This window comes from Argopecten irradians, chromosome 3, assembly GCF_041381155.1.
Source record: "Argopecten irradians isolate NY chromosome 3, Ai_NY, whole genome shotgun sequence".
Taxonomy (NCBI): domain Eukaryota; kingdom Metazoa; phylum Mollusca; class Bivalvia; order Pectinida; family Pectinidae; genus Argopecten; species Argopecten irradians.
The window spans coordinates 40,242,821-40,270,178 of record NC_091136.1 but is presented as its reverse complement, the minus strand read 5'-3'; the positions used below and the strand labels follow the sequence as shown (position 1 = coordinate 40,270,178).

Sequence of the window (27,358 nt, the reverse complement as noted above, 5' to 3'; positions counted from 1 at the left end):
ATATGTAGTTGCTGAATAACATTATTCAATTATTATTTAATTATCATACATCGCAATAATATATTTAACCATTCTATTCCTTATTAAGGGCGTTTTACTTATTCGATTTCATTATTACTTATTCAACTTCCAGATAACTTATTAGTCTGAACCCCTAATCATGGCTAACAAAGAGGTGGAAAAACCTACCTCCGATCTTCCATGAAAAGACAGTACAATGGTAATAGTACAACTGCGATAGCATGCAATGGTACCAGAGATAAGAGTCTGTACATTGTGGTGATCACACTTGAAAACGGAAGTAGTATTATATGTTGTGGGGTCAGACTTAAATGATGGGTCTGTATATTGTTTGTGTATTGCATAGGTTTATTGTTAAAGCAAACCTTTTCAACGGCAATGTGTTTGTTTCCTAAATGTGTTTTTTTTATATTCTTATATTCTAAGTTACGACACCAGACAAAATATTATGATGAATTATCTCTTGATCTCATACTGATTTTCTTAATATTATCAAGTAGATTCTAATTACATGTATTCTCTAATTTTAGAAACTTAAACAAGTTCTCGCCGTACATATTACCGATGATGTTAGTGTGTACACTTAATCATTTATTGCATTCGACCTCCGGTTGTTTTATTTTTCTCTTTACCACATTTTATGAAGCTTCTTAGCTGCTTGTTGATTAAGAGATACTAAATCACCATTTTTTCCCCCCCCAAAAAAAAAACCTATACATTTGAAACGTATTTCTGTCATATACCCATTAAGTGTTACATGGTACTGCTTTACAGATCGATAAAAGTCCTAGTCCAGTCCATGTATTACATTAATGCCACAGGGGCAACCTAACACGACATCGCCCGCGAGCAAGTGCACGTTTGACAGTTTAAAAGGGAGGCTACTCCGTCGGAAGCACAGGCGTTTGGTTTAATATATAAATGTACATTTTTCTCTCTCTATATATAATAGGCCTACTGTGTCACAGTATTACATATTTAGAAAGAAAAATGTCTATAGAGCCAAACGCCTGTGAAATAGGCCTATTACTCTTTATATATATGTACATGTATGTTCATTATCGTATCTACTCCGTACACTCCGTACGTTCATACGGAGTGTACGGATCGAGTAGATAATGAACATCGAATTTTAATTAGAATGAATTAAGATATATCATTGGCATTAATTTAACGAAAAGTTTTAAACACACATATCTGTACAGTATATGTTTTTGTTACCTGACTCTCTAAATAAATGTGAATAAAGTAATTTCGCTTACAGACCGGTCAATAGTATGACTGTTAACCCGGACGGAACGTTTGAATGCGTTCTACTTTGTGAACTCAACTATGTCCCACAACTTTATCTACTGAAACGTATGTACGCCATTCTACAGGGGGCCAGTTCAATGAAAATGGATGTTGTTATACATTTTTTTTATTTGGTGGATGGACAGATGAATATACCTGACATTCAATTGATTTTTTCAGAAAATATGAGATTTGAAATATTATTTAAAAAAATCGGGATATTTACTTTAAAGATGCTCCACCGCCGACAGAGCATAAATGATATTAATCACTTGAACAATAATTGGTGTTTAATCGTGTATATATATGTCTAATTAACACAAAAAATATTATAAAATAATCTATTTTGCCTTTGGTGCATGCGCAATCAATATCTAATTCCATATAGGATATAGTGCCACGGATTTTTTTCGGGATGCAATTAATTATTTTTTGTAACTTTAACTTGAAGTGAAACTAGAAGCTCAAACTTTTCAATGGTGGTAATGGTGTATAAAGTAAGTAACTTTTGTAACTGAAGAAAAATACTAAATCGTCTGCTCGTGTTTTTGATAGTGAAAAAATGTCATTTGTCAGCGGTGGAGCATCTTTAAACAGAGTTTTATAGGTCTAATAAACATCTCGATTTTCAAGTTATAATTTTTCAAATCTCGTATTTTACGGAAAAAATCAAATGACTGTTGTATTCATCAGTTCAGTCCATCCACCAAATACAAAAAAAAATGTATGACAACATCCATTATCATTGAACTGGCCCCCTTTGCCCCTTTCACAATATTATCTTTTTGTCATACATTGTTAAGTGGATCTTTCTAAAAGACCTTACAGATGGCCAGAAACATTTATTCATGATAAATATGTGTTTCTGAGATGACTGACATTTACAGGTAAATTCATTATATAGTTGTTTGATTAAATTTAATTCAACTTTATTGCTTCCTTACATTCATACAAAAGGGATCGATAGCAAAACATACATGTACATAACACACATTAGATAAAAAAAAACCTTAAACATTTATCAAGCCAGCTTACCTCAGTTCAAATGACTTTTTAATAAAGAGGCACAGACAAGAGTAGTGTCAAATTTTCAAAATCTGTTAAATGGTGGATAATTACATCTTTATGACTATTAAAGGAAATTGTTCTCTCTGTAGAGTTAACGGAACACTTAAAAATGAAGTGGGTTTCATCCTCAATTTCTTTACAAAATTTGCATAACCGCACCAGTCTCCCCCGAGAAAAAATAGTACGATTTGGAATGGCTGAAATGAGTTTTTCAATGTATTTTGATGATTTTAAAGCGTTCTTAACACGGCAATTTTTCGATTTAAATTTACCTGCATTTAGAAATGATACTTGTGAGTGTGGTCATACCATTATGCAACCCAGCTCGATCTGAACATACAGGATTTACACCATCGGCACATTGTTGTACAACTCAAAATGATAATGATTTGATTGTCTTGCTAAAATATTTAAAGAAATTAATCTTTAAAGAAGCATTTCTTGAAATAGTATAATACCTTGATGGATATTTTAGTCTAGTTCGTGTGTATTGAATTTTTATTATTAAATGTTTGGACATTATGGCTTTGAACGTTTTAGGGAAAATTTTCTAAAATGAAGTACAAAAATGTGCAGAAGGACCATTTTTTCTTCCAAATGTGCATTTTTAGAACATTTCACTTGGCGAAAATGGGGGGGGGGAGGCAAAAAGACATGTTTGCCCCCCTACCCATCCTGGGGAACGCGGGGGGGGGGGGGGGGGGGGGCCAATTGCGCCCCCCCCTCCCACTTCCTACGCCCCTGGTACCCGCCTCGATTTATAAAACTGCAGTTTGCGAGCAATTTCCTTAATTCAAAATCCTTAAAAGAAAGATATGTTTCTTCCTTATAGTTTTGTTTAAATTTACTGTATAAAAAAAGTTTGACTGTTATTATCTGACTTATTTATCTTAGTTGTAAAAATGGCTTTGAATGTACCTTGTATCGATTTCTTGAATAATAGTTTCAGATTAGGTTTAAACGTCCTACTAGGATTGGCATTTTCAAATTTATAAGAAATCTAATTTTCCTTTATGATATTAGAAACATGAGAAAACCAAGAATACGTTCCATTTGCATGTATATTTTTACTGACAGCCAGTGCTTCTTTCACCAGGACATTGATGTCTTTTTGTGAGATTCTTCTTAAATAACATAAAGCTTGTGTATTTATGAAACAATCTAAAGTAAACTGTCCTTATTCAGCCATGGAAGCTATATTCAATGCATACTTTCCAACACCCAAAGCCATTTTGCAAAATTTCAAATTAATTTACTCGAATGGTGTTTTATCAATTAAGGAAAATGGGTAAAACAAAGCCTTGTTCGAGTAAGCTCTTTTACTAGCATTTGTTATCTTGCTGTAATAATCAGCATACCAAATTTCAGGGTTATACGTCAAAACTGGTCTGACTAGGGTATTGAATAACTTTTTCCATAGCCATATGGGTATATCAGCTATTCCGTTAAGGTATTGTTTAATTGAGATTAAAACCTTTTTACTTTTCGCGCAAAGTTCCTTAACAGCAAGCGAAAATTTTCCGTTATCACATAATTTTGTACCCAAATATTTATACTCATTTACTTGTTCAATTTCTTTGCCATTAATCAGAAATGGTTTAACTTTAACACATTTGTTTTTAGTGGTGCTTCTCGTTCGAAAAATCATCGTTTTCGTTTTTGTTATATTTATTGATAGCTGGCACTTTCCACAGTAGCTTTCGAGCTCGGTTATTGATTTTTGTAACCCTTATGGACTCTCAGATAAAATCACTAAATCATCTGCAAAAGATAAGCTACCTACTTCTACATCTCCTAGTTTGAGTGGGTCGTACTTCAGAATGCTTGATAAGTCGTTTATATACATATTAAAAAATGTAGGACTTAAACTGTCTCCTTGTCTTACCCCTCTGATAATATCAAAATAGTCCGACGTAAACGTTTTGAATTTAATTGAAGATTGTGTTTTTTTCATACATGTCGCATATTATATTGAAAATATTTTTACCGATACCTTGTTCGGCAAGTTTATGTAGTAAACCTGTTCTCCAAACGCTATCAAAAGCATTGTTAAAGTCAACAATGCAGGCATATACTTTGCTTTTCGCCTGCGAGTATTTATTCAACTATGTTTTAAGAACGAGTAAAGCATCAGTGGTTCTACTATTTTTCGAAAACCAAATTGATTTGGATAGATCATATCTTGCATAATTGATGATAAAGACAGTAATTCTATTATTCAAAATTGAATTAAATATTTTTGCCAGCCAACTTTGAAGAGAGATGCCTCTGTAATTATAGGGATATCTGCATCACCAGATTTGAAAACAGGAATATTAAAGGTGTGATTTATTCCAGGAATTAGGATAGCAACCACAGCATAGAATTGCGTTAAAATACTTTGCTAGTGACGGAATCATAACATTTATAGAATATTTTATAATTTCATCGGATGTATAATCAGGTCCGACCGATTTTCTTTTCCTAATGAGCTTGATAACATCTTCAATTTCTTTTATTGTTATAGCTCTATCCGTAATATTGTTCTGATGCAACTGCTCTTTCAATAGAACGAATATACGTACCCGGCCTACTATGCCTTTCTAAAGACGACAACATTTTCTGTCTAAAAGTCTTTTGAGCTACAATATTACAGCTACTCTTTCAACTGATTAAGTTTCAATTCGATTTCCTTTTTAAACTCTGGATAATGATAGTTGCTTATGTTCCCCAAGTTTTTGAAATGTGCTAAAAAATCTTGCCAATGAGGGGGATCTTCGTCATCAATTTTACGGGATTTGAGGGATTTCAGTACTTGCCACAATTGTTTTAGACTCACTGTTAACTAGGTATTTAATTTTTTTAAAGAATTGTTTGCTTAAACATATTCTTCTTTCTTTTTTCAATATGTTTAATTTGTTTGCAATGAAACAGAAGTTTCAGCCTTAGCTGTGAATCATATTAAGATTTCTTAAGTTTATTGCTCAGACTGTTAACCGTTGACCTAATGCTAAAAAAATCCTTGTCTGTCCAAAGTGTCTTTTTGGTTCGCTTTGGTTTCACTTTTTTACGTACTTTAACCGACATACATCGTCTTTGTAATTTTTCATATATGTCCGTAATCAAAGATGTTGCATTTTCAACTCCCTCATTAGTACATGGGATATCAGTAGATTCAAGCCTAAGAATATCTTCTTTTATAGTTATATCCCCCAATACTTCGATAAGTTTACCATTTGAGGAATTTTCCCATCGATATGTTTTCATAATATCTAGTATTTTGGGGAGGCAATATCACTCTCGGATTTTCGACTATTTTATTGATCTGACAAGTAAGTTGGTTCTTCTACAACGAAAAAGTTTACGGGGGAAAGCTTGCCTGTACGAGTTAAAACATAATCAACAACACTACCGCTATTGTGTTTAATACAAGAGCAGTTACCCAATAAATCCCCTAGATATCTTCCATTCAATATCCGTAGCCTTGAAGAGATACACAAATCTATGAGTTGCCGCCCTTGAACGTTAATTACTTGATCTAGTGACTCGCGTTTGTTCATATTTCGATCAATGGTATAAAAAGTTAGTAGAGGCGAGACATGAGGTGAGACGTCATCGTGTTTCTGAAAATCAGCCAAGTTCCCAGTTCTAGCGTTAAAATCACCTGCCAGTAAGATTTCACCATCCAAACTGAATTTAGATATTTCATTTTTCAAGTTCGATGAAACTGGAGGCACATAAACTGCACATAAATATATATCGTTTTTCCTACCAAAGTATGATTTATCCAGTTTTATCCGCATTCTGTTGTTTGAGATGGACCCATTTATAAGGTATGTGATCCCTTTCGATATGGTTTTCCTAATATATATTATTATTCCACCACTATTCCTTTCAGCGTTCTTTTTCTTTTTTCTTATTTTCGAAAAGGATTTGAACCCTTGTATTTTAGAGATCGAGGTTTCACCGGTCCAAGTTTCCAGACAGATGTTTATATCATAATTTATTTTAGAAATGAAATTATCATCTTTGTATTTCTCTCCAAGGCCATCGATATTCCAACAAGAAATAGTAATACAATTTTTCATTTCCAGCAAAAATAAACCTGCTCAAAAACTTCTATAGATTCCGAGCTCGTGGTGCAAGAAAGTGTTACTGAAAACACAATTTTGATAACCTCCTTTGAAATTCGTAAACCAAAACGCAATAATTTGGATTACAAGATTAGAGAATTACAGTTTAAAACTATTTCCTTTTAGACAACGCTTAGAATCGATATATATGGGAGTTACTTCCCGTATGTCGTGACTATACAGTGCATTATAGTCAATCTACCACCCATTTTATGACATTGATTAGATTTATGTATGTATATATGATGCATGGTAGTTGACTCGATTTTAGGCGCATGATGATATGATTTACATTTTCCATTCGATGTGCGTTTTGAAATTGAGTTATCCATTTTACATTCGACGCACGTTTCAAATGTGTCAAGTTTTGAAGTTGAGTTGTGCTCATAGGTATTTAGTCCGCTAAACCTGCCTATATTATTAGGCTTTTTTATTTTTTTTTTTATTTTTTTTTTGCCTAATATATATTAGGCAAAAAAAAAAAATAAAAAATAAAAAAGCCTAATAATATAGGCAGGTTTAGCGGACTAATAGGTATTAAACTCGTCTGACAATATATTTCAATATATATTGACATATATTGTCAGGCGAGTTTAATACCTATGATTGTGCTGTACTAGCTCCTGTGCAATTGGAAGTTGACGGTTAGTCGTTTTGCAGTCGATGTGCGCTATGAAATTGGATGAGTCGTTTTGCATTTGATACATGCGTTTTATTTAGTCGTTTGGCATTTGATTGGCGTTTTGACGTCGATTTAGTCGTTTTAGCATTCAATATCCATGTGTATGCTTTGAAGACAAATGCAGTCGGTGTGTCGCGGCGAAGGATCGAATCTAATATTTAATTTGCTTTTGACGAAAGGAAATAGCAACTGCCTTAGCAGGCCGCTATTTGGTGCAAGACCGAATGATTCTGTCTCTTAAAATGAACCTTTTTATCATTTTGTATCTCTGATTTGTTCATTTTAGAGACTCTAAAATGAACATATCAATAAACAAAAATCATTTTAGAGACAGAATCATTCGGCTAATTTGGTGCTTATTATTGTGAACGGGAACTGTAAACATTATAGCATTTATCAGAGGCTCATTATTCATATAACGATATCTCTATAGCAAACCGTTTGGGTTTTTACCTATTGAAATTCATCTTTATATCTTTATTTCAACAAGTAAAGCCTAAACGGCTTGCCATATTTCTCAATATTGACAAGTATTTTTGATAAATGTGTTAGCGACATCTGTTTTGTGTATTATATATTGTAACACACAATCAATTATTTAAAGTGAACAGTCGGGCAAGGATGGCTAAAGTCGGTAAAAATGGTGTGAATGTATCCAGTATAATTTCTTATGAAATAGAAAAATGAAATAAAAATCTCTCGCCAAAATCTGTCTGCGTACGAAGAAATTAATTTAAAGTATAGTAATCCTAAAACGTCCTCCCGGCTGACTATGTCCGTGGTTACACTTCCCCGCAGCCTCGCTTTCAATGCTTTCAACTTTCCTTTACTTTAATGGTCAGAACTGGGAAACGTAAGCAGAACTTGGCCGTCGTATTAATATGTGAGAACTTTTGGAAGGCCAATGAACGCATTTAGACTGGTTTTCTTTGCCCGACTATTCACTTTAATATGTTCAAGAACAGGTACATAATGTGTTCACAGGTACATAATGTACACATACGTGTACACACTTACCTAATACAATGTAAAATATATAGTGGCCCATGCAGCTGATCACTTGAATGAAGTAACAATACAAAAAAACTATTCGCACAGTTTGCAAATATTTTTTTGCCTATAACCAGATGCAATTCTAATATAGCGACATTCAATGCTTAATCAAATATAGTAGTCTTACAATAGATTTTATTATCTCTTTAATGACTCATTAAAGATAACAAATATGTATTTGACTAAGTGTCATAGCCATAAATAACACATTTTGGTCAAGTTTTACCTTTTGATTGAACATTAGGGTATTATTGATTACACTTCCTTATACGATCAAGACCAAAGCCATATTTGGCCGTGGCGGCCATATTTGGGAACCCCACATTACCAAACATGGATGAAACAAACTATAGTGTATTAATCCGCATTTATACAAACCGGTTAAAACATAACGTTTTATTACTATCTATATTCTGTGTAGTTTTTACAATTGGTTTTATGAATGTTTTGCAATGAAATGGGATGAAAATAGACTCATTTATCCATCCAGAAAAGAACTACTTTTAGTGCGTATGTATACACATAGCGCTGCGGCAACATTTAGCCTTTATGGAGAAGTCACAAATTAAGACAGAAGAGGAGGGTTACTATCCTTCCATACGAGCAGAGCCGACTGGCAGTACAGTTTACTGTAGTGAACAGGCAGCACGTGTAAACATGAATGGTTCGCACATGATGAACACAGGCCAAAGTGTTTTCCCTACCATTCCAGGGGGACCGGGGAAAACGTTGACCATGGAACAAGTTGACCCATCAACATTAGAAGACGATTCGGATTCAGATGACGGATTACGAGCTATGGGTATCGGGATTAAACCCGGAAAAAAGACGAAGGGACGAGTTAAAATTAAAATGGAATTCATTGAAAACAAACTCAGACGTTACACAACATTCAGTAAACGGAAAACGGGGATAATGAAAAAGGTTAGCAAAGTTTTTGAGTGTGCGTGTGTTTCGATATTCCGTATTAGGAAGTGACTTACTACGGTAGTAAAGGTCTGTCCATTCACAAGTTGAGCTGACAGGGGTCGAGCATGGTGTAACGTTGTATCACGCTAATACCGAACAGAAGCTGCACGCGCTCGTTAAATAGATAAAGGTGTTTTTATAAAGTGTATTTAGAGTTTGCTTTGTTGCTAGTTGATTTTATTATTAACCCTGCATGTCTATCGTTACAATAAAACGATAAAGATGTATTAATATTGTCCCGTGCATGTTTTTTTGTGTGTGTTCATTTTAACATCTAAGCTTACGTATTGTTACCTTTGATTAACCCAATTAATAAAAATGTGATATCAATTAGACTAATACGATAAATCATTAAAATGTCAACAAATTTCAACCACAAAACACTTTCTTGAAATTACATTTTTAATAAATAATTAATTTTGCAACATTAATTGATTTTGGAAATTTATGTTAAAATTATTGTTTGGAGTGGAAATTTAAAAAAAGATTAAAGAAGAGTTAAATTACCAATATTACTTAAAAGAAATGCATAGTCTACCTTAAAACTTCCTTGTAGAAATCACCAATTGCAATATATTTTTCCCTACATGGACATAAAAATCACCAATTTTCCTTTGCCTGTTTTGCAAGGATGCAAGTCAAATTGTGACTTCAGATATTTACACTGTGTAATCAGTCGTTATATAAATACTCTCCACCCAATATAAGCTAGGATTTCAACATTTGCGAAAGAGACGCTAGAAAATCTACATTTCTGAAAAAAAAAATTGATAAAAGTAAAAAATCTTGACATCTGAGCATTGATATGCCTGGCCAATTATAAAGATTAATACCACATTGGGTACATATTAAGAAATTACATTAAACTTTTCTGTTTATAATTATTCAGGAAGTAGATATAGTATTAATGGTAATCTAAATAAGCTAATAACTTTTGGGACTCTACAGAATTATTAAACTCATTTTACAGTTAAGATTTTAAAATTAAAATCCATTTTGGAAATATAGTGGCCCTTTCAAATTAATTCTTACTTGTTCACAATTTCAGTCATTACAATGTGCATGTTGATTTAATTAATGTTGTCCCTTTAGTTTACAATGTGCATGTTGATTTAATTAATGTTGTCCCTTTAGTTTACAAAATTTGTTGAAATGACACCTACAGACCAATCGCTAGGTAGTCACACTTCATACTCGCAAACGCATGTGTTTCAATATCAACCAAACATCATAGCATACACAATATAAAATGTAAAATCACATGTCATTGTCATGTGATTGACAGCTGGCAATTTGTAATATGCAATAGTTTTGATATTGCAATATTTATGGTATGATCAATAATAATTACAGCTAGGTAATAGACTACGACAAAAGAATATAGAAGAAAAGATAAACAGTACAATTGGGTCTTGATCAGTGGTGTGTGACTTTAAAATCTACATTTGAAGTGTATAAAATTAAAGTTAGATTCAATACTATTATGTACAATGTAAGATTTTTTTAAGCAAATTCCAAAATGTTGTCAAGTCTTAATACTAAGAGATATAGTGATCATGAGCTCTAAAACATTTTGACTAGTCCCATGGGAATTAAGCATGAGTCGACTCAACAGGACTAATGTAGACAAGTTCTGTGAATCACTGTCAAAATTTGTATTTTATTTTTCAGATGGAAATTGTAATGAAAAAGAATCAAACACCCCATCCTAATTATAATTTAGCAACCATCTTTCAGTCTGCTGAATCATTCTGGTTCAGCTGTTGTAATCATCCTATAGCTATATATATCTGTACAGTGTCAAAGCATAGTTTTCTTACCAAACATCTCATATAGTGGTATTTGTTTATCGGCCAATTAAATGAAAATTGCAAAATAAATAAACATTTAATTCTTTCTAACACTTTCATTAATTTCCTTCTTTATTTTTTTTCTTAGTGCAAAGTAACATTTTCCAAACTGAGGCAAAATATTATTTGCTCTTGATCTATAAAAATAATATGATTTGATATTTCCAGATAATATTTCCAGTTATATGTTATTGCATGTATAAATAAGAAGATTACATGTGCATGCATGCATGCATTAAAGATGCTCCACCGCCGACAGAGCATAAATGATATTCTTCATTTGAACAATAATTGGTGTTTAGTTGTGTATATATATGTCTAATTAACAGAAAAAATTATATAAAATAATTTCTTTTGCCTTTGGTGCATGCGCAATCAATACTTCATTCCATATAGGATATAGTGCCACAGAATTTTTTTGGGATGCAAATAATTATTTTTTATATTTTTAACTTGAATTATAATTAGAACTTTAAACTTTTCAATGGTGGTAATGGTGTAAAGTAAGTAACTTTTGTAAATGAAGAAAATACTAAATCGTCTGATCCTGTTTTTGATAGTAAAAAAAACACCATTTGTCAGCGGTGGAGCAGCTTTAAATAAAAGTGATGTCAACTGTAAAAAGCTAATATATGACCCTGATCTCCCATTGCTATTAGCCCAAAATACTAACCTTCATATTGAATATAAACTCTTTATGTTATTAATTATTAATTACAAAATACAAGAAATTTAACTGTAACTTTAATTTGATCATTTTTCATAATTCTGACTCTGAGTGTGGTGAACTTGACCATAAGCATCCAGTGATATCTAGATCTGTCTATATGGTACTATCAGGGACTGGTATATTGACCTTTACCTGTGTAATAATCACATAAATCTCATTACTCTCAAAATCTGTATCATCTGTTCATACAGAACAGCCAATGCAATGTAGACATATATAGTAGTAGCAGTGAACTCAGACTAGCCATGCAATTGTTAATTGACCTTGACCTCTAGATTTGTGTTATTTACCAAAATGATATGGTACTAAATTTTGACCTAAAACTATGGTGTCATATCAATTGTGCATTGATTGGTACCACAAGGGTATTGAGCTTATAAAGCTATAGATATTGACCTTGACCTTTCTCCTGTTGTAGGCCTATGAGTTATCTACCCTGACGGGTACCCAGGTGATGTTGTTGGTTGCCAGTGAGACAGGTCATGTGTACACCTTTGCTACCCGTAAACTCCAGCCAATGATAACCAGTGACAGTGGTAAAGCCCTGATTCAGACCTGTCTAAACTCTCCAGACCCACCCCCGGGCTCTCAGGCTGCTCAAGTCATTGAACAACGAATGAACCCGACAGGATTCGAGGAGACAGAACTCAGTTATGCAGTTAGTGAAGAGGAAAGTAAGGTAAGACAAAGTCTTTAAAAAAATAGTCGGCATGATGACAGCGATTAGTGTGAGGAATGACCTTGGACTGCATGACCTTGACTTACAACCAAGGCCATGAATCAGCTGATTCTGAAATTTCATACCATTGCCTGGTATATCAATTGTAGTTATTCAAGGTGTAGGTGCATAGGCATCACCATACCAAAGCCAGATAACTTCTAGATAGCTTCTATTTTGACCTTGAACCTATTTATACATTTAGCAAAAGCTTGTTTAGACCTAATTCCCTACATTATCAGTCACAGCAACTGGGTCCAACAACATATGGGGACTGGGTCAGGCTGCTTGTTATATATCAAAATCAGTTCAATGTGACCTGTGTTTTGACCTTTGACTTACATTCAAGAAAACAACTTGTTCTGGTGCTCTCTGACTCTCCCCCACTCATAAAACTTAATACTTGCAATGGGTGTACATGTTTTATAATGGTTGTCCACGAATCAGAATGAGACAAGCAGTGAGTTGTTTACTAATGGGGTTATTACCAGGTCACTGTGACCTATATTTTGACTCTTATTTGAGAAAAAACTTGGCCAGGGTGTTTCTTCTATGTAATTAACTACTGAAATATCATACTTGGTATATTGGGCGATTTGGTGAAGTAGTAGTGTGTCACATATATCCAAACAAGAGCATTAATGTATCATATATTGATATTATCTAACTTTTTAACATTCAGCACTTGTCCTCTTATTTATTGAGAGAATTAAATGTATGCATGATAATCATAGTCTTACATATTGCAATGCAGTGAAAAGATTTTCAAAGGCTGCACAGACTTACAGAAGGAAGATATTAAATATACCTGGTATATGGATGCATTTGTTGCCTTACTAATAACTGTGCAATCATTTAGTGAAAGGGTAGGACTAAATTTGGCCTACCCATTTTCTAAATTATTGCACAAAGTATTTAAGCCATTAATTAATTTGTATAAGAAATCATATATAGAAACCTGTACAGTTTTCATAGTTTCATACAGTCTGCATTTAATTTAAGGTACCATAATTGTAAGTGAGACCTCAAATAGGAGGATGGGCCCTCATTAGGAAAAATATGCTTGTTGTTGTAAATGATAAAAAATTTGTTGTATAAAATGCATGCAATTCAAACATACATAGAAAAATAACCATGTGCAAAATTTTTACTTTGCTCTACTGGTTTAGAAGTAATGACATGAATTTTAGCTTTAGTTATAGACAAATTCTTTTAAATTTTTAACTTTAATTCTTAAAATTTTGCAAAAATAACATATTGATTAAACATATATTTCAGAATGTAAAAAGAATAGTTGAATAGCACAAAACTCCTTATATTGAAAATCAGTGGGCAGCTGCTGGCTCTGATTAAATTGTAGCTAGGTTGATTGGTGTTTTTTCTCGAGGTACTCCAGCTTTCGCATACCTCCATAATGACCCTGACTGCATTATATACTGATAGAAAGTAGAACAAATAAACCAAACCAAATTAAACAAAGAATGCAAAAAGTGAAGATCTGATTGATGATAAATATCACATAATCCTTAAATTGAAGCTACTCCAACTATTAAGTACTGTTAAGATACAGATTTGCTACACATACATCTATGGTAAATTATGGGTAAAATTATTCTGTTTGGTTCAGCAATGACTGATATAAGTGGATAGACATCTGTTAAAGATCAAGAAACTAGTACCATAATCAGGGGCTGAGACTGGGGAGGGGGAGTGGAGCTAGTTTCCATGGAAACACATACACATATATATGGCATTCATTACCAAATATGTATGTAGGCTCTGCCAGCTCCTGGCCCAGTGTGTAAACTCTTGTAACAGGAGATGCTTTTATCTGGAGCTATAATTGGATGTAGTCCATGTAAGAGTCAAGTCCCCCTCCCCAGATCCCACTCCCCCTGCCTTCTGGAGAGGTAGCTACACACATATGGTATGTGGGGCCTCCCACAGGGACATCCATTCTACACATTTGGTATTTGAGGCACCATACAGGAAAGTGGTGTCTGTTTCTTTTCAGGGGGTGAGGTACTGGAAATCCACATGGTTCCTGTGTATGTACTAGGGCCTGACATTTGAGGAAATTATCCATATATAAATGAACACTATAATTATCAGTGTGATCATATAACTTATCATTTTAATTTGCGATAGATTATTGAACAGAAAAATAAAGTTTTGAATTTAAATACCAAATTATAAAGATTGAATCACAATCACAATCAAAGGATATCTGTACTTGAACACATCTTTTTGTAAAAAAAAAATATCAGTACGTACACATCTACAAATATCAGTGGTAACAAGTTCATGCATACTGGTTTGTACTAGTGTCAATGCAAGGAATTAAGAAAACATGCATGCATAAGAGTATAGGTATGAATATGAAAGTTTGTGCAAGTTCAATACTATAAACTTGTATTCATATAAAAATATTTAAATTTTCACATCTATATATAGAATACACATGTACATATGTGTTTCTGTGTAGAATTTGTACAAGAAAGTGATGGATGGTTGTGTGTCCCACAAATTTGGCGGTGTGCCCTTATTGGCATATTTTGCCCATGTGTTGTTATACAGAGAGGAGATAAGATGAGGAGATAGTCCCACATACAGCTGCTGCTGCTGATGCTGGGAGGAAGAACAGGGAGGGGGTTGTCAGGCTGTGTATATATCCTCTAGCAGTGATTCATCCCAGCCAAGATATATAAGTCATTTCTCCTTTTTGGCTGCAAGCTAGGGGTGGGGGATGGGAGGGGGGAGGGGGTGACCTGACACTTGAAAGAGATAGCAGCAGGGCTTCTCTCAGCTTTAATTATACCAACTCTGGAGAAAATCTGATGGGGGATTCCCTGTGGTATATAGGGGAGGGGGATTAGATTTGTGAGCTACAGCTGTATATCCAAATAGATGGAACTGTGGAACCAGCTGTATCTCTGGTTTTACCTATTATACATACAGCTACATATGTAGATCTTATGAAAATCCCAAACGACATATGACCATTTGTACAATTATTCAATTATTATCTGCATTGTTAAAAATAACATTGTTCTACTGGGTATTTTCTTTAATAAATTATTAATTAATACACATAAATAATATAGTGCTAATTAGTCATTTGTGAATTTTACAAATGCCTTATTTACATTCTTACAATTAATGGTTTAATAAGATATTTCATGAAGATGTAGCTGTCTAGGTATGAAATGATGCAATTAGACTTAGTTTATTTTGATATTTCATTCATTGTTAAGATACAATGTATATGAATCTTATATATTGTTTTGATATGTTTGTTCCTGTGAAATACTTTGTATTTACATTTGAACAACTCATAAAAGGCTTCTTGTTACAAAAAATACAAACACAAAACCATTGAAGATAATGATTATGTAGGAAATTTTGAAAAGTTGATTTGGATTTCATTGTTCAGTTTTGAGGGGAGGGAAGGGGGTTATATTAGGATACAGTCTATAGAAAAAGATCAGGTCTGGTCTAGATCTGGTGGTAACTAAGTTAAACCTTATTTCCTGTTGTGTCTGTCCTTGTTATGACATAACCAGCTTAAGTCCATTTGTGTAAGGATGGCTTTATGGTCCTAACTTCCTGGGTGGTACCTTGACCACCTGGGGTGGACACTCATAAAGGACATGTCTGTGTGGTGTTGTACACTGTAATCATGTGATCAGTATGCCACCCCAGATCTGTTGACCACTATATATATGCTAAGTCAGTGAAGTCTGTGGTAACAAATAAAGTTAACATCTCTTGTGTGCTGGAAAATAAGCAGGACCCAACTAGGTTAACATGTATATAGGTTTAGTGCAAATGTAAAACCCTAGACTTTACCACCAGACCCTAAGTGATATTATCATTGACCGGAGAATTTTAGTACTAGATTATCTTTCCCTTGTATAAAATCTAGGATCAGACATGCAAAAACAAACATTATCAAGCCAAATTTTAGTCAAAATAATGTTATTCTAGAGACTGCATGCATATATAGGACATTCTAGTAAAACCCAATATAATTTGTACCGCAAAAATTTATCTCATAGATGATGAAGCCATATTTCGCAATGAATTAAAGAGATTGAAAGTGCTTTTTTATGATCCTCATTAAAAAATCCATAAGCTATGTTTTCTTTTTCGTGTGGCATATATATACTGGTCTTGGCAACTTTTGACACATGGACTGATATACAGGATACAGGACTAAATAATCATAATAATGTCCCCTTCCTCAATTAATAACGTTGACAGACTTACATAATAGAATATTAATTAGGTCATGATCATAATTATGTGACCTTTACATCTTCTGACCTACATTATTCTGTACAGTTCCTGTTATTGGAACTTATATTAATATTTTAAAACAATTGTGTGTCATGTAAAGAAAAAAGATATTAGAATACGTAGCTACCTGGTATTATATATTGACAATTAATTAAATAAGCTGACACATCACTTTCACTTTGGTTCACCTTAAGCTTCATGAACATTTTCTTTTAAGATGGAAACTGCATGACAACTGAATAACATAGTTTTGATGGTGTACTTCTCTAGGACATTTCCATCTGTTTGGGATTTACTAACATGTATGTTTTTACTTCAGCTGGATAGTGCTATGAAGCCAGTGCTAGCTGTAGGTACCTTGACCCCAGGGATCCCAGAGACTCCCTCAGGATATGTCCCGGCATCCCAGAGTCAGGGTATGGTCCTCAGTAGTTCCCCGTCCTCTGTTCCGGCCTCCACGATCCTCCAACAACCTGTATCCACGACGACAACACCGACCACACAAGCCACGTACCCCTCATACTCGACACCCAACAAGGCAGCACCGACCATGCAGCTCTCCGGTCTCCCCACTGGAGCAGTTTTAGTCCCTCCTGGTAAGATCCGAATTCCAGATTAAAATAGTTTTATATATATTGTTGCATACAAGCCAAAGTGTAAGTGTTTATATAGAGTTAAATATTGCGTATTGCAGAGTTTTCTGCCCTTGCTTGTAGGTATTAATTGTGAAGTCATCTGTTTGCGAAACTAACATTATACTTTTTAAAGAAATCAACATGAGTTTCATAATATGTATACTAACCTTCATGGGAGGTAACTCTGTAATATGAGAAAACGGAATATGTAAATAATAGATCTGAAGAGGGCAGCAAGGGTGAAAGCGCTAGAAAAATTATCGCCAGAGTTCTATTGTTTATAATATATCCAGATAATTGTAAGATTTTGCAGGATATTGAAGAAATCACAAATTGTTTTATGCATGAAAAGAAATTGATACATTGCATTATTTTACAAACTTTTAATACGACTGCAACATTTTATGTTTGTTAAAATGTAATCTCCGTAGATTTTGAATGGAATGGGCCCAGTGTGCCTTTTGTATTTCACATGTTATTATACATGTACAATGTGTTCATTACTTCAGGCACACCGTTAATTCCACTTCAACAAAACGGACAACAACTACCATCAGCGGCTCAACAGACGACACAGACAGTTTACCGAATACCCAATACAAATCAGCTTGTCACCATACCCAGTGAGTGTTAGGAAGGATATATAGTTGTGTTTGTCCTATCATGTATTGGTGGATTATAATAGTCTGATGTTAGAGATAGACATATTTAAGTGCTTTCTGTACATGTTCTAATTATGTTGCAGTACACAAATTGTGCTTTTGTAGTTTCTTGAATTACTGTACACTTTTATAAAGTTTGTAGTTTCTTGAATTACTGTACACTTTTATAAAGTTTGAAGTTTCTTGAATTACTGTACACTTTTATAAGGTACAGTACAATTAAATATATTTTTATGCACAATCGAATTCAGAATTCATTCAATCTGTTAATTAATAAATTACAGATCCCTAAATCTCCATCATTTAATAATGGTTTTGCTTTCTCTGTTCTCTGGAGATATTTTTGCAGTGTAAGGGAGATAACTCTCTATCATTTCTTATTAAAACACATTTGATTTCTTCCATGTCAGTGTTAAGAGGTATTTTTAACTAGATAATTTTCAATTGTCTTAATTTTATCATATGTTTTTTCCCCCAGACAATTCTTTAGGCCAGTTTGATATAATGTCATCAGAATCAGGACAAAACAATGGAGTACCATCTATTACAGGGAGTGTTTCATCACAAGGTATGCATTGGAGAAAAATAGGAAAAGATGGTACTGTTCCTTGATTATAGATATCTATATGATGTCGAGTTTGGCAGATCAGGTGAAGGTTGTGAAAGACTTCAGCATATAATCTAATTTATTTTGGGAAATTCCAGAAAAAAAGCTAATTTTCAAGATTTATTGCTATTTTCTCTCGTCCGCAGCTTGGCAACACCACAAAACTTTCTTCTTAAACCAACGACACTGTAGCTGGTCATACTTAACCAATCTCCTGTTATCAAAAGTATATCCAATCATTAAAAAAATGGTGATTATTCATAAATATATGAACCATTAATTACAGACCAATTGATCAGGATGATTTTTAATGGTCTCTTGGAAAGTCACATGGGACAGTCTCGTCTGTACATGTATATCCTAGTATACTATTGAGGGAGACTTTTGATGATGTCACTGCATCATTTGGTTTCTTAAACTGTGCATGAATATTACTACATATGTATAACTATCATTATAAGTGTTCTGTTAATTTACCGTACATTTATCTTGTCTGAGTGATATTAATTTTTTTATGTACCATTTGAAAAGTATATATATTATAACTATAATTTATTTCAATTTTTAGGTTTAACACCTACAACACAGACATCTGGTGGCCTTACCCCAGGGCTGGTGATGTACCAGACGCCTCAGGGCATTGTCTATGCCCCTACGACCGCCACTCTACAGGACCGTTCCGTATTTAACTTCCCACAACCAGCGACAAGTCTCTCACTCCCTACACAGACAGAAGGTAACAGAAATTGAAATATGAACCTGGAAATTTTATGATGTATAAATTTGTTTTTGTATATTTATGTTGTTATTTTGCTTTGCAGAATTATCTGCTCTTGAGAGCAGGTTTTTGATCATGATATCACTAATATTAGAAGACAACATGTATTAAAGGAGATTTCTCTTACAAACACATGATATAACATTCAAGGCTTACTCAAAAGAGCAGATTACTTTGTATTCAAAATAGGATGTACAGTGTATTTTAAATCAACATGTATCATGGCTGAGTTTTGTCAAGAACCTTGACGATACATCTACATGTTCAGTGACAAAACATGTATGGATTATATTGTACAATGCTAATCCTGACTTAATGAAGCTCAACAAGACATTTGTAGGTGAAGGTGTGAATGATAAGCCTGTCACTTCTAAAGCTATTATGACATGTTTGTTTTCCAGGTCAGCAGATTATCACGATACCAGTCCCTGTGTCCCTGTCTGGTACCTCACCACAGGTCAGTAGGCCATACTCTAATGTATTCATGTATACAAGTTGTACTGTACTCTAATGTATTCATGTGTACAAGTTGTACTGTAACTCTAATGTATTCATGTATACCAGTTGTACTGTAACTATAATGTATTCATGTATACAAGTTGTACTGTACTCTAATGTATTCATGTATACAAGTTGTACTGTACTCTAATGTATTCATGTATACAAGTTGTACTGTACTCTAATGTATTCATGTATACAAGTTGTACTGTACTCTAATGTATTCATGTATACAAGTTGTACTGTAACTCTAATGTACAAGTTGTACTGTACTCTAATGTATTCATGTATACAAGTTGTACTGTACTCTAATGTATTCATGTATACAAGTTGTACTGTACTCTAATGTATTCATGTATACAAGTTGTACTGTACTCTAATGTATTCATTATACAAGTTGTACTGTACTATAATGTATTCATGTATACAAGTTGTACTGTACTCAATATGTATTCATGTATACAAGTTGTACTGTACTCTAATGTATTCATGTATACAAGTTGTACTGTACTCTAATGTATTCATGTATACAAGTTGTACTGTACTCTAATGTATTCATGTATACAAGTTGTACTGTACTCTAATGTATTCATGTATACAAGTTGTACTGTACTCTAATGTATTCATGTATACAAGTTGTACTGTACTCTAATGTATTCATGTATACAAGTTGTACTGTACTCTAATGTATTCATGTATACAAGTTGTACTGTACTCTAATGTATTCATGTATACAAGTTGTACTGTAACTATAATGTATTCATGTATACAAGTTGTACTGTACTCTAATGTATTCATGTATACAAGTTGTACTGTACTCTAATGTATTCATGTATACAAGTTGTACTGTACAAGTTGTACTGTACTCTAATGTATTCATGTATACAAGTTGTGTATTCATGTATACAAGTTGTATTGTACTCGTATGTATTCATGTACATGTATACAAGTTGTATTGTACTCGTATGTATTCATGTATACAAGTTGTAAAACATTAGTGTAATATTATGTATTTTTTGTCCTAACTGAACTTCACATTGTATTCAAAAAAGCTCTTTTGATACTTTAAAGATGCTCTACCGCCGACAGAGCATAAATGATATTCATCATTTGAGCAATAATTGGTGTTTAATCCTATATATATATGTCTAATTAACACAAAAAATATAAAATAATTTATTTCACCATTGGTGCATGCGCAATTAGTACTTCATTCCAAATAGGATTTAGTGACACGAAATTTTTTAGGGATGCAATTAATTATTTTTCATATTTTTAACTTAAAGAAAAATTAGAAGCTCAAACTTTTCAATGGTGGTAATGGTGTAAAGTAAGTAACTTTGCAACTGAAGAAAAATACTAAATCGTTTGCTCCTGTTTTTGATAGTGAAAAAATACCATTTGTTAGCGGTGGAGCATCTTTAAGTATTTTATTCTTCCCACAAACTTCATGTTATGACTTGAAACTTCCATCCAGATAAATTCTAATGTATATCTGTATGTAAATGATTGTTTTACACTATAGGTGCTCCAGTTAAGTGCGCCAACAGAGAGTAGTTCCGGGGCTATCACATTAAGCCAGCCGAGTGCGCCCAAGCGCTCACGTAAATGACATGCGTAGCATCACTCTGGTGGTCTAATTTACACATGTGGCCTTGTATTGATGCCGTTCCATGTGCTTCTGCTGAAATGGCCAGGTTTGCTTTCTTTGGGCTACCTTGGATAAAGTTCAGTGGGTCTGGCTTACACTATATAGAGTACCATACACAGGTTACAGACAGTTCCTTGGAATGTACAATGACTTGTTGGTGCTTTTTTTACCCTGACATTGTGATAAGTAAGCCTAAACAAGACTACAGTAGGCCTTGTGTAGACTACAAAAGGCTACAGCTGGACTACAGCAGGCCTAGATCAGACTGGAAAGGGCTAAATAAGACTACAACAGACTGAGAACAGACTGCAATCGTTCTTGACAAGAAACAGCATAGATGGACAACTACAGACCTACATCAGACTGAAGTGATCCTAAAGGAGACAACATTTGGCCTAAAAGACTACAACAGGGCTAACAAGGATTACATTAAATTAGATGTAACAACGGAAGTTACAGAGGCTGTGGTTGGAAGTGTCTGGCTAATTCACAATGGACTTATCTTCAGTAGTGATGTCAGCTTAAGTATGATAGCAAACTATTTATAAGGGAAGGAAGAATTTAACTTCTCCTGGACATTGTATCTAATTGGTTGTAACGTAACATCTTTTTTGTGAAGAAGAATTGACAGAGGATTGTCCTGTTATAAGATTATGTCTTTTTGATGTCAATTTAACCTTGAGTGCATACCTGGGTATGTTAATTCAGATGTGCCAGGGTTTGTAAAATCTGTGGTATTTGAAGAAAATTAATTATGCGCTCAATCACATTAGAAATTCATTTATGTCTATTGAAATCATATTGATTTGCTTACCTCTGTACTTACATACCTTATTGAACAAGCAGGTAAACAAAGTCTCAGACCCAAAATCCTATTTGGATGTATGGGGTAACCCAAATATTTGAGTGGTAAACTGCTGAATACATGGTGCCAAATTGGTAGGGATTAACTTTGTCTTTACTGTCCCTAATTCTTGTTACATTACTGGTAAATATATTCACTATGTCTCATTTTAAAGGGGGGGGGAAACATTTAACATAGATTTATCTCACCAATTAGGTACAATTTGTTATCAAGGTTATGCATTTTGTAACCAGAATATCCCCTGGTTCTGGCTCCAGAAATAAGATATTTTAACATGAATGTCTAATTCTGGGGCTCCAATACATGATGTACAATTGGAATTTAATCCAGGGAATATTTCAAGCTATGATGCCATTTAAAAACCATTATAATTTTATTGTATTTACCAGATTCATATAATGTATAAGCTATGTTATACCTGTCAATTTGAAATTTAAAAGATATACTGTCATGGTATAGAGTTAGCATCATTAAATTTTGTTCTTTTGTTTTTAAGGACTTAATGTATACTTATCTTTGTGAATTTGGTTTTATTCAATCACAATTCCTACAGGAGGTTAATTCCATTGTTTAGTTAAATATGGCAACCCTTTTCCTTCATTTTATCCCCACCCTTTAAAAATACATATTATCTTATTTACAATTTCATGTTCTTACAACAAAAATTTCAGTGCATTAAAAGCCACATTGACCAGTGTGCACATTGAGCTTAATACATAATTTGGTATTATGCTTGAATGCAAATGTCAATAACACCTTAAATTAGTTTCCACAAACATGTGTGACAATGAGACAAAATGACCTTGAGGCTTTTTGAAGGTATTTTGATGACCTTTCAGTACTTATTCACTTGTTATTGATCAGCACCCTATTTAAATAATTGTTTTACAAATTTCTATATTTCACCAATTTATGATCATTCCAAAACCTTCATACTAAAATGGCTTACAGCTGTAATACCAAGTTACAACATCAGAACATGATTCTAAGATATGAACCACCCAGATAAAACTAAAAACTTTTTTCATATAATCATTTTAATATACCCACTAGTGAAGTCTGTTTTGTTTTGGTGTTAATGTATATAGTTGTGTAACCATGACAATGTATCAAAGAATTTCCCAATGATGTATCTTAATATCCCAGATTTATTTGAAATCTTTCTTTATTACAATGTTATAGATTCTATATTTCAATTATTTAAGCAATTTTCATGTAAATTCTGCAAAACACTTCACATATGTATAAAAAACGTGGGTTTTGGTGTGGATCCCAAAACGATGTGGGTAAAGTACAATTTACTGTCGTTTAGTATCACCTTCTGGTGATAATGACTCACAAAACTCATGTATGTCAAAATCACTGGATGTGGGACTAATTGTTGGTAAGTTGTACTTAACCTACATCATAATTTGAACATGTTGTTGCAGAAGGAGTTGTTCAGTATTTGCTGAATACTCTGGGGGAAGGGGGGGGGGGTAATGTTACCATGGTTAGATTATCTCTTATACACATATAGGTTATAAGGTTGGATATAAAGGTGTACCCCAATACATGATCTGAGTTTTAATGGAGTTCCTGGTGATTAGTTTCTGATGTTTTTTCTTCATGTGTTATTTAATGCAATATTTGTTATGCAGTCTGTATTGATATTTTTTTTTCTATAGTATGTAGACACAGGGGCTTGACATAAATAATCAACCAGCATTTCAAACAAGCGTGGACTAGTATATTGTAACTGTACAGTATATGTCCAGAGGGAAGTTTACAGATCTCAAATTGATTATCTTTATTCCACCTCTGTCTTCTAACAATAATCTTTATAGACAATGACTTTATAGGGCAAATATCATCATTTATATATCGTGTAGCTTCAAATGTTCTTCTGGCTTCATATAATGTAATTAATATGGAGTTGTGATGTCATCAGACTTCTATTGTAGTTGTAAGGGCATTCTTTAGATGTTGGTCAGATCTAGTGTGATTTTCATTTTCCACTGTCTATTGAAATTATAAAGACTTTTTGTATGTCTTCTGATGTCACTTGACATCATCTGCAGTATTAAGGGCATTCTTGACTAGTGTGACCTTGTTTGACATTGTATGGTCTCTTTTCTGATGTTCAGTGATGTATATCATGTTATCAAAGACACAATATTAAATAAATTAGGTCGTTTAATTATTCTCAAATACATAATAATTGATCAGCTATTTACATGTCAAGGAAAATTGGTATAAAATAAGTTCCTTCAAGCTTGCTCAACTCATATGTTGATTGCTGTATTTATACAATCAAATCACCCCTTATTGGCTTACCTTATAATGATAAAACCTCAAACATTTACAATGTATAAACACACAGTTATTAAGGAATCAAATTTGCAATGAATGGAAAGGTTTAATTTATATTGTAGGTTAATGAAACCCAATGCCAAACATCTCTTAATGTACAGAAATTTGAAAGATAGATATTGTTTGTAGACTTAATCTGTATGTCAAAATGCCCTTATTCTAGGTTAGAGGTTAACTAAGGGTATTTAGTACTTGTCTTTTGTCCTTTCTACAATCAAATGTCATGATGGAATTTGATTATTCTCAGTGCCAATTTAATCATTTAATCATGTGATATATAGTAAATCCATACAGGTCCATTATGCCTCTTGTTGTATTGTAGCGATGTTAAGACTAATTGTTATGTAAAATAATATTTGGATTTTTTCCCAATAGGTCTAGGAGTCCATTCTTGGTATCGTTATATATGTACTAGACTAGTACCCATACAATCTATATGATACCAAACAATCTATACGATACTTGGTGCTTTCTAGTTAACAAATCTCATTACCTCCCTTTGTCCAAGTACAAATTATTTGCTGGACACCCTACACCTGTAGACTAAGTACATTTGTAGTCAATGCCAGCTAATCAGAAATAATTCATATTGAACAAACTACCTTATCAATTGAAATATTCAACTTTGATCAGTTAAGAATTTTATCCTAATCTTAACCATCTAGTTCTGTAATACATGTATCATCCATACCGTATAGTTATTTTTGCAGGTCAAAATTTTCGCAGTTCCGATTGAAATAGAGAAAATTGACTTAAAATTTTTGCTAATGGTATATATCATTCATCCATTTATCAATTTTTTGAGGATCATATAGCCACGACCTTAGATAGCAAATTAGCAATATTCAACAAATTATAGAAATATTCCACAAATTGTAGAAATATTCCTGCAAAAATAATAAACCAGCTACATGGTATACCCTCAAAAAAAAAAAAAAAAAAAAATATGTATAGAATCGGATGTAAGCATAATATAAGTACAAAATTATCTTTCACGATAAAAAATTACTGACCAAAATGTTTTAAATACTTTATCTTCAAGTTAGTATTGATTAAATGTTGGTGTGCTGTTTTATAAATGTATTTTTCCATTATTTTAGTGCCATTTCATCATCTATCTCTCATCTAGCTTTGTATTTTCATTCCTTGTTATGTTAAACTTGAATCATGAACTGTGAACAAATTTCATGTACTCTAATGTATGTAACAGTGGAAATATGTTCACATTTACTCATTTGTGCAACTTCTGTATGGTATCTGTACCTTGTGTTGATTAAGTGTTATATTGTGGCCAAAGTAACTATTGTGTTTATGAATATACATTATTAATTGTAAATTATGCAATATGAAATTGAGAGTGATAAATGTTTGTTTTAACAATTATGGTTTTAGCTCACAAAACCCAGTGATCTTCATATCCATCAACTGTCATCACTGTATCCGTCCAGCCTTTTGGTGACTGGAAATGTTCATTAGGTGGCCAATAAATATCTATTATCTAGTGCTATCAATTTTCCCAATATTGTGAACAAACTTATTTTCCAAGCAACTTATATTTGCGTTTCCATGCCTGATGACTCTTCACATTGATTAAAATTAATCATTTACAGTCAAAACCCTCTTATGAACCTGTAATTGAATATTTTTTTTCTTTTTTTTTTTGGTAATTTTTTTTGTGTGAATTGTTAAATTGGCAAAGTATGGTACATGACAATTACGGTAACTGTACACAGAAGTAAAATAGTACAGGTATTAGGCTATCATCCAATAAAAAAATATGATGATAAACTTTCAAATATAATTCCAAAAATTGTAAGAATATTACTTCATCTAGGCCTCTAATTTCCTTTTGTCTGTAGCAGAATTGCATTAGCACAACTGATCCATTTAAAACTCCTAACTTTCACCCCAGGAAACATGTTAGAACCTGTCTATATCAAAAGCTGGAAGAGTTCATTATCAATATCTTCAGTGAGCAAGTTTACCCACTGAGGAGCTCAAATGTTCATGATTTCATTTCACAAGATTATGTATAGAATATTATTTGAAATATTTATGCGAGGAGCATACAAGTATTGATGTTAATGATATTGTAGTATGACGATTGTTACTATGTATTTTTATAACAGTAGTGCCTTTTGTGAAGTGATGATGAAGAGAAAGAGATAGAGAGAGACAGAGAGATTTAAGGAGTGCAGATGGTGGGATGAAACCTTCATATGGAGAAAACCTTTTACGGTTTGCAATATGAAGTAACTTTTCACCTACATGTTATTTTTTGATAAATAAATAAAACAATTTTAAACATATATGATTGGGATTGATTCATTTTTTACAAAAGCAAAAAAAAAAATACATGTAAATAAATAAACGAGGAATCATATCAGTAAAATAAAAGATGTATTTTTTCTCTACTTTCACCCTTTTCACTCTCCCTACAAACAAAATTATTGCATGGAAAAATGTATTATCATAAAATTCAATGTGGTCTTAAATGCATAGCTATGGATCTATG

At 33.1% G+C, this 27,358-nt stretch overlaps 1 protein-coding gene across 1 annotated transcript; it reads left to right on the top strand.

Annotated features, from left to right (window-relative positions):
- The first annotated feature begins 8,711 nt into the window (after positions 1 to 8,711).
- Positions 8,712 to 27,152, top strand: LOC138318573 (serum response factor-like). Its single transcript, XM_069261070.1, has 8 exons — positions 8,712 to 9,153; positions 12,197 to 12,457; positions 17,115 to 17,391; positions 17,940 to 18,053; positions 18,571 to 18,660; positions 19,268 to 19,435; positions 19,879 to 19,934; positions 21,501 to 27,152. Exons 1-8 carry the CDS (start codon positions 8,779 to 8,781, stop codon positions 21,585 to 21,587), a joined length of 1,428 nt encoding a protein of 475 aa, XP_069117171.1. The 5' UTR covers positions 8,712 to 8,778; the 3' UTR covers positions 21,588 to 27,152.
- Positions 27,153 to 27,358: the final 206 nt, after the last annotated feature.